Source organism: Orbicella franksi, chromosome 2 (assembly GCF_964199315.1).
Source record: "Orbicella franksi chromosome 2, jaOrbFran1.1, whole genome shotgun sequence".
Classification (NCBI taxonomy): domain Eukaryota; kingdom Metazoa; phylum Cnidaria; class Anthozoa; order Scleractinia; family Merulinidae; genus Orbicella; species Orbicella franksi.
Genome location: NC_138146.1, coordinates 23,380,665 through 23,397,482, shown reverse-complemented (window position 1 = coordinate 23,397,482; position 16,818 = coordinate 23,380,665). Strand labels below are relative to the sequence as shown.

The 16,818-nt window shown below is 38.5% G+C and overlaps 2 protein-coding genes across 6 annotated transcripts; one reads left to right on the top strand and one right to left on the bottom strand.

The window, feature by feature from the left end:
- The first annotated feature begins 589 nt into the window (after positions 1-589).
- LOC145478767 (uncharacterized) lies at positions 590-12,479 on the top strand. Of its 2 annotated transcripts, XM_081456906.1 has the most exons (8): positions 590-782; positions 4,853-4,925; positions 6,513-7,333; positions 8,034-8,061; positions 8,282-8,335; positions 9,319-9,418; positions 9,780-9,925; positions 11,807-12,479. In XM_081456906.1, the coding sequence occupies exons 1-7, from the start codon at positions 704-706 to the stop codon at positions 9,900-9,902; spliced, it is 1,278 nt and encodes a 425-aa protein (XP_081313032.1). In that variant the 5' UTR covers positions 590-703; the 3' UTR covers positions 9,903-9,925; positions 11,807-12,479. The 2 variants fall into 2 exon arrangements, with proteins under 2 accessions (XP_081313032.1, XP_081313031.1); XM_081456905.1 differs by having other exon boundaries at positions 9,780-12,479.
- A 1,158-nt stretch (positions 12,480-13,637) lies between these two features.
- On the bottom strand, positions 13,638-16,803 carry LOC145478764 (translocator protein-like). Of its 4 annotated transcripts, none has more exons than XR_014048326.1 (4): positions 15,122-15,317; positions 14,818-15,032; positions 13,767-14,232; positions 13,638-13,733 (listed from the first exon to the last, which is right to left on the bottom strand). XR_014048326.1 is itself a non-coding variant. In XM_081456888.1 (4 exons), the coding sequence occupies exons 1-4, from the start codon at positions 16,752-16,754 to the stop codon at positions 14,056-14,058; spliced, it is 558 nt and encodes a 185-aa protein (XP_081313014.1). In that variant the 5' UTR covers positions 16,755-16,803; the 3' UTR covers positions 13,638-14,055. The 4 variants fall into 4 exon arrangements, 3 of the variants coding, with proteins under 3 accessions (XP_081313014.1, XP_081313015.1, XP_081313013.1); XM_081456888.1 differs by adding an exon at positions 16,721-16,803 and having other exon boundaries at positions 13,638-14,232; positions 15,122-15,253; XM_081456889.1 differs by adding an exon at positions 16,721-16,754 and having other exon boundaries at positions 13,638-14,232; positions 15,122-15,250.
- Positions 16,804-16,818: the final 15 nt, after the last annotated feature.

Below are 16,818 nucleotides of genomic sequence, written 5' to 3'. Positions count from 1 at the left end.
CGTCTGATGATAAAAGTACAGAACTAGTCTGTCATTATTCCATCATGGCTTTTCCGTTTTTTTTTTTTTTTGGATCCGGCCGCGGAAAAATGTTTTTAGCTGTTTAGTGATGGAATAAAAAAAATATTGGACCTCTCCCGGCCCAAATAAGATGGCCTGGTTTATTTACAACTAGTACTGTCAGAAAGCATCGAAAGTAAATTTCCCCTCATGAGGATTTCATCATCCGCATACAGTTATTCGCATTTTTCCATCCGCATTTTTCTATTTAGCTTGCAGCAAGAAATTTCAGTGAATTCTGTTTTAATCCCGTTTTGATCCGATCTGTAGCTGCTTTAGTCGAATAGTTATATTTAAGGATGTTTTTTTGGCAAGGATTCAAAATAGTGGAAGCCTTAGTTTAAGACGAGCCAATCAAATCATGTGTCTCCAGAGCCACCTTTTTGCTCGTGCCAAGGCACTGGGGCTTGCGGGCCAAGAGGGACGAGAATGATGATCTGAGAAGGATCTGGGAGCAAGAATGATGTCACATGTCTGCCTCGTGGGTCACACGATATGTGTGACCGATTTTCGATTTCCGGGTTGTGTGGATAATGCAAAATACGATCCTGAATTTACCTCGATTATTCCCTTTCTCAAGCAAAACTTGTACAGTTATTCAGTCAGATCTTTGAGGAGCAATCCCATTTGGACTTCGTCGGAGATGAACCCGCAAATAAGCTTGGCAATGGTCCTTATTTTGTGTCTAAGCAACGCGGCTGGGAAAAGGAACGTTACGTTAGGTATGTTGACGTTAGGGGACTTAAAATGTGAGTAGAAGTACTAGATCCATTCCGAGTAAGAATTTTCCATTCTAGTTTACAGTCTTCAAATTATTATATCCTACTGAGCTACTTTCTCTACCAAAGCGAGGGCTCTGGAAACAGTGAGGGCTCTGGAAACGTCACTGGTTTGAAATTCGAAACTGATCGTGCTCGTAGTACCATCTAAAGGTCCCTCCTAAGATCTGATGTCTGTACATTTCGGGTTTTGTTGTTATGTGTGCATTTTAACGAGTACATGCAATGTGATCTGTGGCTTTAAAACACTTAACAAAGTGCGTTGCTACGCTTTTACTGGTAAAAACATGCAAACGTTTCCTTGTTGATTCAGATATTTTATACCGAGACAAGTCAATTTATGACCGTTCATATGCAATGCACGTGTCACGCAACCTGCCCTGATGAGTATTGCTCTTTGAACTTTTGAATGCACCTTATATAGGCGTCATATAATTTAAAACTATTAAACTTTTTAGAACACTAGACTCACTGCCACAATTTTAGCGCTACACAAGATTAGTAGCTCACGTTCATTTATTTTTTCAACGCCCTGTCGCTTGACGTAATTCATCCTCGGTCGTTCATTTATTGTCGCTTGACGGAATTCATCCTCGGTTGTTTATAACAACCGAGGATGAATTACGTCAAGCGACACGGCGTTAAAAAATGAATGAACGACCGAGGATGAATTCCGTCAAGCGACATGGCACTAAAAAAATTAATGAACGTGAACGACTAAACTGCTGTAGCGCTAAAATTGTGGTAGTGAATCTAGTGCCCTGAAAAGTTCAATAGTTTCAAATTATATGACGCCTATAAGGTGCATTTAAACTCCTTCACAGCGAAACGACTACAAGGTAGAACGTTTATCCGTCAAATCCTCAAAGCATGCAAACGAAATGGCGTTCTACGTCCTCATTCGGCGAGACATACAGTAATTAAAAATATTTTGACAACATTCGTATATTTGTCATACTCAACATTGACAACCAATATTTTGTTACAAAATGTCAGCTTCATAACGGTATACATGTATTCAATATTTATATCCCTGCTGAGCCTTATATTCGTTCTTAATTAAAGAAACGAAGCAAATCATTGGCATTTTGTCAGTAAATTGCAAATTTTTCATTGTATAAAATTGACGTAGTCAAGCAACCCTTTGGACACAAATTCAAACGGCTTCGAAAAGCTGCCTGCACAAATTGTGACTTTATTGAAGTTTTATGTAAATGATGTTTGTGGAAGATTATATTCCTACCGCGCCGGAATAGTTTAGATCTCACACTGATGGGGCTGGACAAAATTCTACCCGATAACAAGCATAGTTTTAGCCCGTTTCCCCAGTGGAATGAGGAATGAAAAGGAAACATTATCTTTGCTTGAAAAAAGATTACCTCACTCGACGAACAAATGGTGTAAGAATGGACGACAATGCCAGTTGTTTGTCAAAATGAAAATAACTTTGGAACATTCAAAGTTCTTTTGGCAATTGAGAATCATCAATTAGTATACCCCAGAGTATAAGAAACAGGGGCGTAGCGTGAGATTTTGAAGGTGTACGCACAGCGTGCAAATACTAGGGGGGTCTGGGGGCATGCTCCCCCAGAAAATTTTGAAATTTAGGGTCTCAGAAATGCCATTTCCAACTATTTCCACGGAAATTCTTTATAAATAAATGCGACGGAAAATGCCGTAGTTGGTTGTTTATTTTACCTATCTTTAGAGTTTTCAGTAACCTACAACAAAAAATGGGGTAAGAAAATGGTAAAAACAGGGCAAGACGTGCACTCTTTAGATGGGCGAACTCTGTTATAACATCATCAATGTCAACGTCCTTGTGCTTGGAAATGTGCAAAATTGCTAAAGAGCTCAATCTCCCATCTGCCATGGTACTTAGTAAGGGCGTTTTCGATCTCTTCATACTGCTGAAACTATGCTCAGCAGTGCAAACAATCTCATTCCCAGAGTCTCTGTTCCCCTTGACCAGCAGTCGGAAAACAAGAGCTCTGGGAGCAATCATTTTGAAATAACCGACTTCTGCCCATCCGGTTTCACTGCGCAGTCTGCATCTATGGCGCACACCTGAAATGGTTGCTTCTAGAGCTCTCGTTTCCAACCGCTGGTCAAGGGGCACGGAGACTGGGAACGAGATTGCAGTGTAAGTTGATACAGGTACGTCAACAATGTTGTCACAGCAACATAAACTCCGGAATAGAATTGAGGGTTGTCATGATCAAGAGTCTCAACCAAAGTCTTTGGCTTCACATTACCATCCATTCCACTCCACTTTTGCCTCTATCTTTTGACCTCGGATTTGAATTCGCCCTTAGAGATGTCCATGTCACTGCCGAAGTAGCAGTAGATATCATTAACGGTTCTTTCTGTTAGCTCAGTGAGCTTCACTGGAAAATAGAATTAAAGCTAAAAGGGTGTTGGCTTCCTAAAACAACTAGAGAGTGAACAAGTCTAGGAAGCCAAATAACATTTCTTGTCGTTTATGGATTAATTAAAAGGTACTGGGAAAACAAACACACAGGCCAGCATAATTCGAAATTTAAAAATCTGTCCTATTTTATCTTAACTTTGACAAATGCTATAAGGGAATAAAACTTTTTTTCCAGATTTCAACTGTACGCACGGGTGTACGTGCATATATGGACGCTACACCCCTGAAAAATCGGATGAACACTACGAGTGCACTTTGCAATATCTAGCTACGAAGTTTTGGGAGTTCTTAAAATTGCACAAGCCTTTAGACAGGTGAAAATTTTGCTGCAGCCATCTCAGGACCTCTGGAGCTTTGCACACAAACTGACACTTCTCACTGACCTTCAAAGTTGATTCCCTTTCATTCGTCCATTCTTACCATAAACGTTCAACCAAGTTTGTGTAGCTCCTGTAATATTTAACTTTAAGCATTTTCTTTACGTTCTTTGAGATCATTTTGGTCTGACAAAGCAAGACTTTTAGTCCGAAAGTCATTTCCATTTTCCATGGCAAGTTCCATATTACACTCTCTAAGCTGAGGCTGTAAAATGCCTGTAGTCAAAGTCCCTCTTTTCGCTCTGGGTGCCAGCTGTTTGAAGGCTGGATAGTGCTATCCAACAGATAAATTGCTATCCAGAGGATAAGTGCAATGGTGGATCCAGACCTTGAGCTAAGGTGGGGGGCCCGGTTTGTTTTTGCTTGCCCTATCGGCTTTTCCTCCTTCTGTGATTTTTTTTTTCTTTTTTTACCCAAAATCACAGGGGGGCCGGACCCCTGAGCCTCTCCCCTAGATCCGCCACTGAAGTTTTAACAAAACAAATCATGCTATCCACTAGATAGTGATTTATCCGGAGGATAATGTTATCCATCTTTCCAACTACTGGGGCTAGAGCGTTAAGGATGGCTTGATGCAAGAGATTCTAGAGACTATGATCAGGGGCGTAGCTACGGGGGGTCCTGGTGTGCCCGTGACCCCGCCTTTTGTAAGCCTTTCTTAAGCAAATTACCGACAACAGGTGGCGATAACAACATGCCAATCTGGTGAGTATCCTCACCATGACACAGTGTGACCCCCCTTTGAAAAATCCTGGCTACGCCCCACATGATCATGAAAAGGAGAGTTCACTGATTACAAATAAATCAGATCACTTTTATTATTATTGAAACCACTAATATGCATTCATTAAACCCAACCTATTTTTAATTTTTATTTTCATTACTCACACATTGTACATATTTGGTCTCTTTATTTTTTATTTTTTTTATTTTTATTAGATGTAAATGTTGTAAATTAGTAATGCAGGTCCACATCAGCCAACGGCTGCCAGATCTTTTTAACCTGCGAGACCAAATAAAGTATGTATGTATGTATGTATGGTCTCTTGCTTGATGCTGATGCTTTTATTTCTGCTTTGTTTCTATCCTAGTAAGCAAGTGGGCTACAAGTATTGCTATTAGTTTTAAACGAAACTAAAATAGCCCCAGTTTTCACTTAAATCCGTATGTGCCATGCTTAATTTTATTACTATTATTATTCACAGATGGTATAAAATCCGACATCCAAAAATTACTACAAAAGGCACCGGATGGAAAAGCTATTCTTGATAAATTAATGTAAGTGTGAACATTTAATAATCGAAGATGTTGCTAAAAGACTCACAGGTTCAATGATTTAATGCTTGAAACAACATCTTACAGTTACTGCTAAAAGTCAGTTTAATCTAAACTAAACAAAAGGAAATAACTGAGTGAAAATAGTGACCAAATGTATTTAATAGTAGATTTGCACGTTGGCATCATTTGACCACAACTACCAGAACTCCTTTCGTTTTTTCTTTATTATTTAAATTTTGAATTCCCAGTGGGGTTTAAATAACAGTTGCCCTAATTAACATAAGAAACAGAAAGAGTGAAGGATTCCGGTAGTTGTAATCAAATGACACGATCATGCAAATCGCCTATTCTGTAGCAAGGATCTCGTCAGCTTCCAGTCTTTTTCAAGTTCTGATGGTTCCCAACTTCCATTACATTACATTTGCCTCAAATGTAATGTAATCTCAAATTTCTTTTGCCTCCATTCTGTTCGTTACATCTTTGTCAGTCTCTGAGCAAGACCTGATTATGAATCAAAGTGCTCTATGAGCAAATCCGTGATTTTCCTATTGAATGATGGTTGACATGAGCTACCTTTACGTAATATGACAGATTTTGAGTCCTCCAGTCTACTCCGATTCTGATTCAGACAAGAGTATCTGAATAGGGTTTAACCGATAGCCAACAATTGGTGAACATTTTAATTCTCAGTTGAGAAATGACGCTTTCTTTAACTGAGAGCAGAGATCTGATTACTGATGGCTGAGAAATGGGTTGAAATTTTAAGCGATAGCTGGCAGAATCCAGACGTGTAGTCCACAAACCTACAACTACGTTATGACACTTACTGACCAACGTGAAAGACAGGGACAGACCTAACAACAGACAGGGAGCAGTTTACAAAATTAAATGCTCCGACTGCCTGGCTTCCTATATTCGTGAGACTGACAGAAACCTTAACAGGAGAATGACTGAACACAAACGAGCCACGAGAAATGGAGATGCCAACAGTTACATTGCTGTACATCATCAACTGACAAACCACAACATTGACTGGGATTCTGCTCAGTGCTTAACCTACAGTACAAACTATTTTCAATGACTGACCCTGGAAAGCTGGTATACTAACCTAGAACAAACGTCACTTAACAGATGTCAGCAACTACTGGTGCCTTACAAACGACTTATCCATGACGGAAAGGAAACCGACAAACAGACTTCTAATAGACCGACTTAATTTGACTAACAATAGACAGATCGAAACCCACCAATGACTGATGGCAAACTTTACATGAGTCTTTCAGCCAATACCATCATGGCTAAACTGACCAATCACGTTCAATGGACCAGACTTATAACATCATCAACTGACAAACACTATTCACTTGACTCTGAAGACGACTTCCGCTCAGGTTGTGGAAACGTCAGTCACCAACAACAGTTCTTTTCAGAACTACCCCCACACGGATGATCACAGTATACAAAATACCATCACACAATGATACAATTATTCATTCCAAACTCTTGACCTTTTATCTGGAGGTCGCTGTCAAGAATTATCCACCACTGTAACGTATTGAATTTTCACTTTTTTTTATTCATTAATAGGTCGGGTTTGAAAACGATGAATATCTCTTCAGCAGCAACTGAATCATCTTCTGACGGACCTTCAACAACAACACAACCAGATACCACGCAAACAACGACCGACAAAACTTCAAGCAAACCTTCAACAACAACGCAGCCAGTTACCACACAAACAACGGCCAAGAAAACTTCAAGCAAACCTTCATCAACAACGCAGGCAGTTACCACACAAACAAAGACCAAGAAAACTTCAAGCAAACCTTCAACAACAATGCAGCCAGTTACCACACAAACAAAGACCAAGAAAACTTCAAGCAAACCTTCATCAACAACACAGCCAGTTACCACACAAACAACAACCAAGAAAACTTCAAGCAAACCTTCAACAACAACACAACCAGTTACCACGCAAACAACAACCAAGAAAACTTCAAGCAAACCTTCATCAACAACGCAACCAGTTACCACACAAAAAACGACCAAGAAAACCTCAAGGAAACCCTCATCAACAACGCAGCCAGTTACCACACAAACAACGACCAAGAAAACTTCAAGCAAACCTTCAACAGCAACACAACCAGTTACCACACAAACAACGACCAAGAAAACTTCAAGCAAACCTTCAACAGCAACACAACCAGTTACCACACAAACAACGACCAAGAAAACTTCAAGCAAACCTTCATCAACAACGCAACCAGTTACCACACAAACAACGATCAAGAAAACTTCAAGCAAACCTTCATCAACAACGCAACCAGTTACCACACAAACAACAAACGAGAAAACTTCAAGCAAACCTTCATCAACAATGCAGCAAGTTACCACGAAGTTACCAGAAGGTGCACAAGAAAATGTTGTAATTTATATATGCAACTCAGGCCAGGTTGTTTAAAGCGCGATGAGGCTAATGAAGGGTTAGCGGGTTTTTGATTTTAATTTTTGAGCTTTTCGGTGAAGGTTTTGGTTTCTATTCTCCATCCTCCAGTGGATCACCTTTTAATCCTGAATTAGTGCCAATCGCTTTTGAACAAACCGGCTCCGCAGTACACATAGTATTAGTGCCTGTCTTTGGGTCCTTCTGTAGCTTCCTGAAATTAAAGGGCAGGCTGCAAAAAGCAGTCTCTATTTTTCTCTCTGTGATCCCATGGCCATTCGATCATCTCACGTTTACCACAAGTTTTTGGACCAACCAACGTGTACTACAGTCTTTCTGTTTTACAGCCGTAGCTGTTAGGTGAGAAAAGTTGCAATGTACCTGCATGGGTGCAGGTACAGAAACTAACAATTCTCTAGAGAATGGGATCATGCAATCTGAAGCTGGCTACTTGTGAGGTATTCTTCTTACCCATAACTGGAATGGGGTTCGCGAGTTCGCAATTAAGACAAATCGACAAACCATTGCATTTTTTGCAATACTAAGAGAAGGGATTTTAATGGTTCTCTTGGAGACTGATTCCAAAGTCGAGCTTAACAATTCTAAGAGTTGCTATGTTTTTGTTTTGTTTTGTTTTGTTTTTTTCCACATTCTTCGATGTGCAGATGAAAAGAAAGATAATAAGCCTGAAAGGTAAGACATTTCACCGAGAACAATATTAGATGCCTATTTACAGACTTATAATAATAATAATAATAATAATAATAACAATAATAATAATAACAATAATAACAATAATATAAAACAACAATAACAATAATATAAATTGCAAAAAGACTTTTTTAAAAAGAAACACTTTGAGTCTATTTTTAAAGACAGACACAGACAAACTATTTCTTATTTCAAATGGTAGAGCATCCCCTAGTGTTGGTGCTACCACAGAGAAGGATCTTGGGCCACATGTAAAGTAAGTAAAGTACAGTAACTAAGTAAAAGCTTTATTAATGTGTCATTGTATTCAGTTTTCACAACTAATTGGGGACAAAAAAAAAATCAAATTATTTACAAATAAGGAATAATATTAAAAATGTATATACAATTAAAATAAGTAGCATGTATAAATTGTACAATAAACAATGGGTATATAAGAGGTAGTCTCTAAGAATTGCAAAGGTTACAGCAACTATTGTTGTTGTTTAAGAGTGACGTTAGATCTTTTCAAGTTATAGTAAGATGGAGTTAAAAGAAGATGCTTGAATGACGAGCGTAGCTGACGTGATGTAAGCATATCACGCATGCACGACGGTGCAAATTGTTGAGTACCTTGTAAGTTATAAGTTATGACAATGTCTCGGTGGAGAATATTTTGTATTCGTGTAAACTTGACTGTTGGGTCAAGTTATTAAGATTGATGACTCGTTAATACAGTCAAGTCTCGATGCCATGTCTTTAGAAAAGCCCACTCCAGAATCCCACGCTGCTCTTCTCAAACTCAATGATGATTTATCAAGTTTCAACTAAAGAAACCATGATTGTGACGGTGTTTGGATATCTGATGTTAATAAGCATTTATTTTATGATTTTAGACAGTGTGTGACCATAGTTAATAGAGGGAAATGGTTAAGAAGACCGGTAAGCACGAAAGAGGCTAACGAACAGACTAAGATTTTTGTTGGAAAGTCCTTGACCCTGCATATCTTTTGTTTTATGCTCATTGACTGTGCATGAATTGCATAATCACAGTGCTTCTATTGGTTAGCTGTATGAGCACAATTTACCACCTTTTGTATTTTGCCTGATTTCCCTCTATTAACTATGGTTTGACCACGTTTCCAAACACCTTCTCAGTGTTTGGAATGTGGTGAAATGCAGTATTTCGTGTTTGATATATGACATCTAAAACGCATGCAGAAATGTTGTTAAAATGGGTTTATTTTTTTACCTTTTCAGCGATAAGCTGTTGCACCATGCAGGCAATTTTCCTGTCTTTTTTATGCTGATGCTTGTGGTTGTGGTGGCTGGTTACTTTGCCTATCACAACAGAACCAAGGTTGGCTAGTGATTTTCATTCATTGTTTTTAAAGGTTTATGAAGCCACATGTTGATCTGTTCCAGTCATGCAGCTGAATCACCACTTAGGCTACTAGTCATGATGAACCTAACTGATCAAGCCTGTCAGGACACCTGTCACTGCGCATGGCCTAGTTTTATATTTTCATTTTTGCTTGTGAGGACTTCGCCTCTCAAATACTTACAAGCCTGTTAGCCTACCTGTGAAAAACAATTAGTGGAAACAAAAGTTTATAGCAATGAACTTTTAGAGGAAGTGATTATTTAACACTGAGTAATTAAGTTAACTTGTTCATTGACATTAAACCACTCATCTTGATAACATTAATTTTGCTTATCAGATCCATCGATTCATAAAGGAAGGCTTTGGCAAGGCAAAGCAAACAGGGTCAGCTTACGTCAAAGTCAAACTGGAAGATGATATCGAACTACCGCGTGAAGCTAACAGGCAATACGTCTATTAAAACACGACTGGATGTGATAATAGGTAGAAAAGAAGAAAAGTAGCTGAGAAACAGCAAATACGCTATACTTTTCTTCGAAAACAAAGTCATGTTAGTTTCACCTCATGCATAGTCACTGTGTTTAGTGATCAAGTATTTCATGATGTCGCATTAGCAGCTCTTCACGCCAACGAAACTACAGGCTTAGGAGTACTCTGAGAATGTCATAGACACGCTTGAAGGGAACAATGAGATTCGTACCTTTTTAAGGATTTCAACTGCGTTGTTGATACCACTCACATGTACTAGATAGTAAACTATAAGATCTCACATTTGCAGTCATTGTGGCCTAAGTAGGTTTTCTTTCGCAAAGAGATGTACAGTCTAACCCCTATTAAGTGGCCACCAATTAAACAGCCACCCCTATTAGGTGGCCTGTAATCAAAGTCCCAATGATGGCTTTTCTATTGCTTTTACCAGTTGCATTAAGCGGCCAACCCCTTTAAGCGGGCACTACCCATTGCCGTCCCCGAGGGTGGCCGTTTAAAAGGGGTTAGACTGTAATTATTGAGAAATGCAATTGTATTTTTAACTTCGAAATTTTGTATCGTTTTATCTTGCTGTAGGATAAGTAAGTAAGTAACTTTATTTAATGAGGGTAAAAACACTTTACAGTCATTGACTGATAAACTCGTGGTCCTCCCTTAAACAATTAAAATATAAATCACAATGATTTTAAAAATATTTAACTATGAATAATAATAAGTATAAAACTGGTAAAATTACCAACATCAATAAAATGGACTAGAATCTTGTTGGTGCATGCGATACAAAGAGTTAGAGGACACTAAGAAATTGTGAAATGTTCAATATTTGCATACCCCTTCTTTATAAGCTTGACGAATTTCTCTTTAAAAACATTAATGCTATCAAAGGATCTTATGTTAGGAGGTAGGGAATTCCATAGTGAAGTTGATGTAGAAAGAAAAGTTTTTCCTCCTTCTGTCGCTCTGTTGCTCTTAGGGCATCGTAGCGTGATGTGACTATAACGCGAGGATCTTACCAATATGTCATTCACATGTATCAACTTACTAGATATGTATTCTGGGCATTGACCATGTAGACATTTAAAGATAAGGCATAGCTTATTAACATTGATTTCTTCATAGAAGGGCAACCAGTCCAACTTGTTAAATAAGTCAACAGTTCGTTCATCCCTTGCTGTTTTAACATCCAATATTACCCTGGCCGCTCTCTTTTGCAGTCGAAAGACTCGTCTGATATTTGAATTGAACATTGTTATCTGAGAGATGCATGTAGATAATTTAAATTATTCTTAAATAAACGTAAGTGTAAACTATCATGACTAATATGTTCGACGAGGAAGGAAGCATGCATTTGAGCCACGCCTTCAAGCTGAAAGATTTCAAATGTAACGAATCATAAACCCTTCATGTTTGTGTTAGAGATTCCACCCTCCCCTCCCCCGCCGTCTGAGAAGGGTTAACATGACTTGCTTTCAAGCAAACCTGGGTATATTCATCCTCAGTGACCCACGGGCAGATAGTCGTGTAAGTAAACACTCACATGGGCGAAAGCATTGCAAACGAAACATTTTACATGGTTGCCATAGGCAACCTTTTTGAAAATTCCCTTATCACATAAATACAAACTGTCAGATATAGTAGCGGCTTCTAGCCTCCCCTTACACCCATCCCTTCCTCCCAATCATTGAGACTGATTTTCCTTCTTCCGAAAAACATTGTTGAGATGTTTGTTCCAGCCTTCAACGGTGTCTTAAAATTATTTTGTCTTGTATTTCTTCAAAATTTAAATTTTCCCAGATTGAAAGTGAAAACTTTTTAAACATCTCTTTTTTCCCCTGGCCATTTCTAGGTTTGATTTCCACCTCTCTCTCATTTCAGGTCTACGTTCTTCCCCGAGAGAGACTTCAGGGAGGAGTGCGGGCTCCTTTCCCAAACAGCCGCTGGTAATTGAGCCTGGACCATTTCCTGACCCGTGACAGCCCTGATTTTCTGTGGTTGGGTCAAATTGCACCTGGTGCTAGTGCTAGAATCCTTGCAGTTAGCGAAGGCATCCTGGATAGGCCCTATGTCGTGGACTTGAAGATTGTTTGTTTGCTTGTTTTATTTTTTGCCATTTATAAATGTATCTACAAAATATCAATACATAAGGCAAGGAAGCCCAGGGAGGCCAACAAGGCTTATGTAAAGGACTACCTTAAAGATACCTAAGACTTAACAAAAGAATAAAAATGCTGTCATCGCCATACAAAATGATCATAGTTTTGGATAAAAAGTAGTTACACAAACTCAAACTCGCAAATACACAAAAGCGAAGAAATACATCATTAAAAAAGGAAAATATACTTATACCAACAAAGATGACTTAAGGTTAGGGGTAACACGGCAATACTAGAGGCGTTTTGAATTTCAGGGCCGAGAGATTAGACCGTTTTTGTGTATTAAAATCCAGCTTGGCAATGAGGCTTAGAGGACACAAACAACGGGAATTGAATGACCATGTTTATTCATTTCTTTTGTTTGTGTCCTCTAGGCCTCACTATCAAGCTGAATTTTAATAGTGAAAAAACGGCGTGGGAATATATTTCCTTACAATTGTCCTACAGTAGCGCAAGCTTGAGACAATTTGACCATCACCAAGGTTTGATTACATAATCACGTTCGAAGAGTTGATTACAACTGGAGAACAAAACAAGTTGTGCATGTACGGTATGTCAGGATCATCAACCATCTTCTCATCCTTCAACCATCTTCTCATCCTTCATTTTTCGTTTTGAGCTCATCCTCAGATGGGAATTGAAAATCTCGGCCTCCTTTCCATCTCTTCAAGGAAACTCTTTAACTGCATCTCTGCGATTCATTCTCGGTGAATGACATTCACAAAGTTAACAATTTGTATTCTTTTCTCAGGTCGCTTGCTTGAAAGTTAAACCGAGTTGTCCATCAGAAATGAAGGAAAAAGATTTCTACCTATTTAAAGGGAGTGGTCAAGACTACTACACATGCTTAGGACCCACCAGAAGTTATAGAGATGACTGCCTCTTCCTATAACCCCCCACCCTTAGCTTGAGACCCACTGTCTCCATGACTACCCCCTCCCCCCACCCCTAACAATAGTGGTATCCTATCAACAATCTGCTCTCTTTTGTACAACATCTTGAAAAATTTGTCCAAACTAATTCCTGAGTGGCCCATCATTGCGTCAACTAGACCAGTCAAACAATCAATCAGAATTCTCTTTTTATCAACGTGGAGATTTACAATTTTCATGTCTGATTTCAAGATAGTTGTTGGTACTGTTTTGGAACAATATTTGATAAACCACTTTTTTTTATTATTATTTGACTAGATTCTGCTGACATAAAAATTAATGTTCTACTATCTCTTATTTTCTAATATCTATTTGTATTTAACTTACAGATCAATTAACTGTACTATTTCTCTTGCTCTTGTTGTTTAACCACCTGGTTACTTTTTTAAGGTCTCATATGTACGAAAGCTAAAAAGGCCGTTTGGGGCAACATTGGAAAGCCAAATAGGGCACCATTTGTTGAATAAAGTCTGAGCTCTTTGATAACATCATAAGCAAATCACAAAAAAGCCTGGAAACTTTAAGACACAGAATATATTGATAGTTACCCGGTTACTAAGACAAATATGGCTAATACGGTATGTTTCATATTTCGTTAGAGGTATATTACCTTTTTAAAAAAAAAAAAAAAAAAATCAGATTTACAGTTGTTTGTTTTGGAGAGTAGCAACTTGCAGTGTTTTTATACGTAGTTTCATTCAGATTTTTACCTAGCTTCTTTAAAACATGGCAAGATAACTAAAGTTTTACAGGCATTTTCAAGTCCTGGTATCAGTTTTTCAAAATCAGTTTCACTACCCAGAGAATTTGTTACTGCTAGATGGAAGAAATGATTCAAAATAAAACACAATGAGAAACAAAGGTATTACTGATTGTACCTGCCACAAAGACTTAACCAAGAACCTATACATAACACAAGAACAGAGTACAATATAGAAACTTAAAGAATATATATTTTTTGGCAGTCTTTGATTCAAAGTGCTCCTAGTAATCATTGCAGAATGGTTGGTGCCGTGTTTTTCTTTGCTTTCTTCAGACATCAGTCTTCTTTTATGGCAGGCTTGTTCATTTGCCAGATGCTGTAGTTTAGTGCTGTAGCAAGAGTGACCCACCCAAGATAGGGCAACATGAGTCCTGCTGCTGCTCTGTTAATTGGAAAGAATGTGTACACACATCCAGCAATGTTTAACCACAACAAGCAAATTTCACCAAAGGCCTGTGCATGAAAGAAAACCAGAACTGCTATCAGAATCTTACAATGACAAGAGAAATTTAATTTGGGATTCCTCAAGGCATCAAAATAAGTTATTATAATAATCCTAAAATCATTTTTTTATGTTGCCTGTCCAGCCCTGCCATAGGCACCTAACAATATCCCCTTGTTCAAAGGACCTAAAAGGGGTTTTGTAGGTCACTTTCTGTTTTTCCAAGTGACTCTGACTTATGGAACCATCACTTGCTTGTTTCTAATTTCCCCTTGAATCCCCGCAAGTAGAGAAATTCTCATGTAAACTATAATAATTATTTCCTTTACTTTCAGATTTCATCGCCCCCCACCTCAGTGACACTTGCAAGAGAAAACCAATCGAAGACAGCATTTTCACAGTGTCCGCATGCTAAACACTCTTGTTAATATGACGTGCCTTTATTCTTTAGTCAATAAGTAACAAAATGTACAAACAAATGTCAAGCATTCACAGTTTGAGTGTCTTCACTGTCAAATGCATACAGCATACATGCACTGATATTAGTTGCAACAAAATACATTGTCATGATTAAGGAAATCTCGATCTCTTCTTACCAGTCCCAACTTATGAGAACCAAAGAAAATAGGAGTCCAAAGCCAGTTCAAAGCCAGGTTTGTCCCGTACAATGCTAGGGCAGTTTTTGCATCACCATCAAACCCTCCACCATCTCGCCACACAAGGTATGATGCATAGCCCATTCCTGAGTACAGGCATGTCCACATTGGACCAAAAAGCCAGTTTGGTGGCCTCCAGGAGGGTTTCTTCAAGTCTGAAATGAGACATTAAATATTAGGTCTGTCTTCAACTCAAGTGTCATGTCAATAATAATGCTAACATTCTACACTATTCACTAATTACCTTTGTCAAACCAGTCTTTGATGTTAGATCTGGTGACAAATCCTCCAAGAAAGCCACCAACATTGGGCAGTAGGACTGACCCACCAATGATGACCCAGGTTTGTGGCATGGTTACATGTACACTTGTATCTGCTACACAAACAGACAATATTGTTATATAAAGCTGGAATTTTTCCTCAACAGCATACATTTGCATTGGCTACCTCAAGGTCACAAAGAAACTGTTTCCTTCTGAGAGTCTCAAAAGCGATAAATATCCACCAACATGTATTTTTCCACCAAGTGGAGTTAACTGTTGATTCACTCACTTATTAATCAAAATGAATTAGCACAATCGATACTCAACTTCCACGTGCAACAGCCCAGGGCTAGTGGATTTTGCTGTCACACGAGTCTAGATTCTATCTTTCACTTAATTTTTAATTAATTTTTAATTAATTAATCGAGCTGAGAAAAAAAATCTCTCTAGGCTGGTAACAATGACCATGGACTAATATATTCTAGGTCAAAAAAAGTCAGTTTTCCAGCTCATGCAAAAGTGGCTTTCTTTGCACTCTGCTAATCCTGACCAGTTAAATCTACATGTACCGCAATACAATCACAGTACTTTTGTATGTTACTCAGCAGTGAGCTGGGAAACTGAAATATTTTTAACCTGAGGTGTTTTCAGTTTCGCTGAATTAATAAAAACAGGGGTAATTGAAATTTTACTTTGAAGAGGCCATTTGGTACAACATACTATACAGCTAGACCACAGAATCAAAATTATGATCATGCTGGTGAAGCTTACAAGAAAAAAAAAACAGACTACTGTATGGTCCAAGAGACCTTTTTACCGATATGGCGGACATTTTGAATTCTATTGTTTCAAATAGCTATTATGGGATGCTCAGGGGGCAAATTAGTATGTGTTTGCCCCCAAAGCACCCCATCATAGCTATTTGAAACAGTATGATTTAAAATGGCCACTGTTTCTGTAAAAAGGTCTATTCAAACACTGTTGCCATTCCCCTGGGCACACCCCTGGATATTTGCCCATAGTTATTAACTTAGCCCACAAGTGCCACAGAACCCTAACAAAGAAAGAAAAAGCACAGTTTGCTGGGAAGGGCAGAGTTTGTCCTGAGAACATCCCTGGGAGGTGGTTCCTGTAGGAATTCCTTAACCAAGTCCACCAACATGATAGCACAACAGAAGTAACTAATGCCTGGGAATCTTGTGTACTATTGGGTATCCTGTGCGTGTTGACCTTTCCATAAACAGTAGGTGGGATTTGCAGGAACACGAAATTCAAAAGGTTTCATGTTTATGGATGAAACAATTAACGTCGAAATATGATGAAGCAAGAAACATATATTCCGAGCTGCAAATTCTTAAACATCAAAACATTAAACATCCCATATCGGTCACCGGACTGCAGCGAGGTCTCGCCCGTGTATTGCATAAGTACGGACATATTTCTCGATTTCTGTGAAAGATGAGCTAGTTTGATGGGTGCAAAAATCTCGCGATGGATTCAAATATACTTCAAATTTTCCACTGAACAAGAAACTAAAAAAATGAAATACCGTTTTGGTAAGGAAAAGACATAAAACTTACCAAGATATCCTGTTATTCCAAATATTCGGCACATCGACCGGAACACTGCGTGGATCTGGAAGCGAATCTTAACCTAGTCTCTCTCGGCCATCATCCTT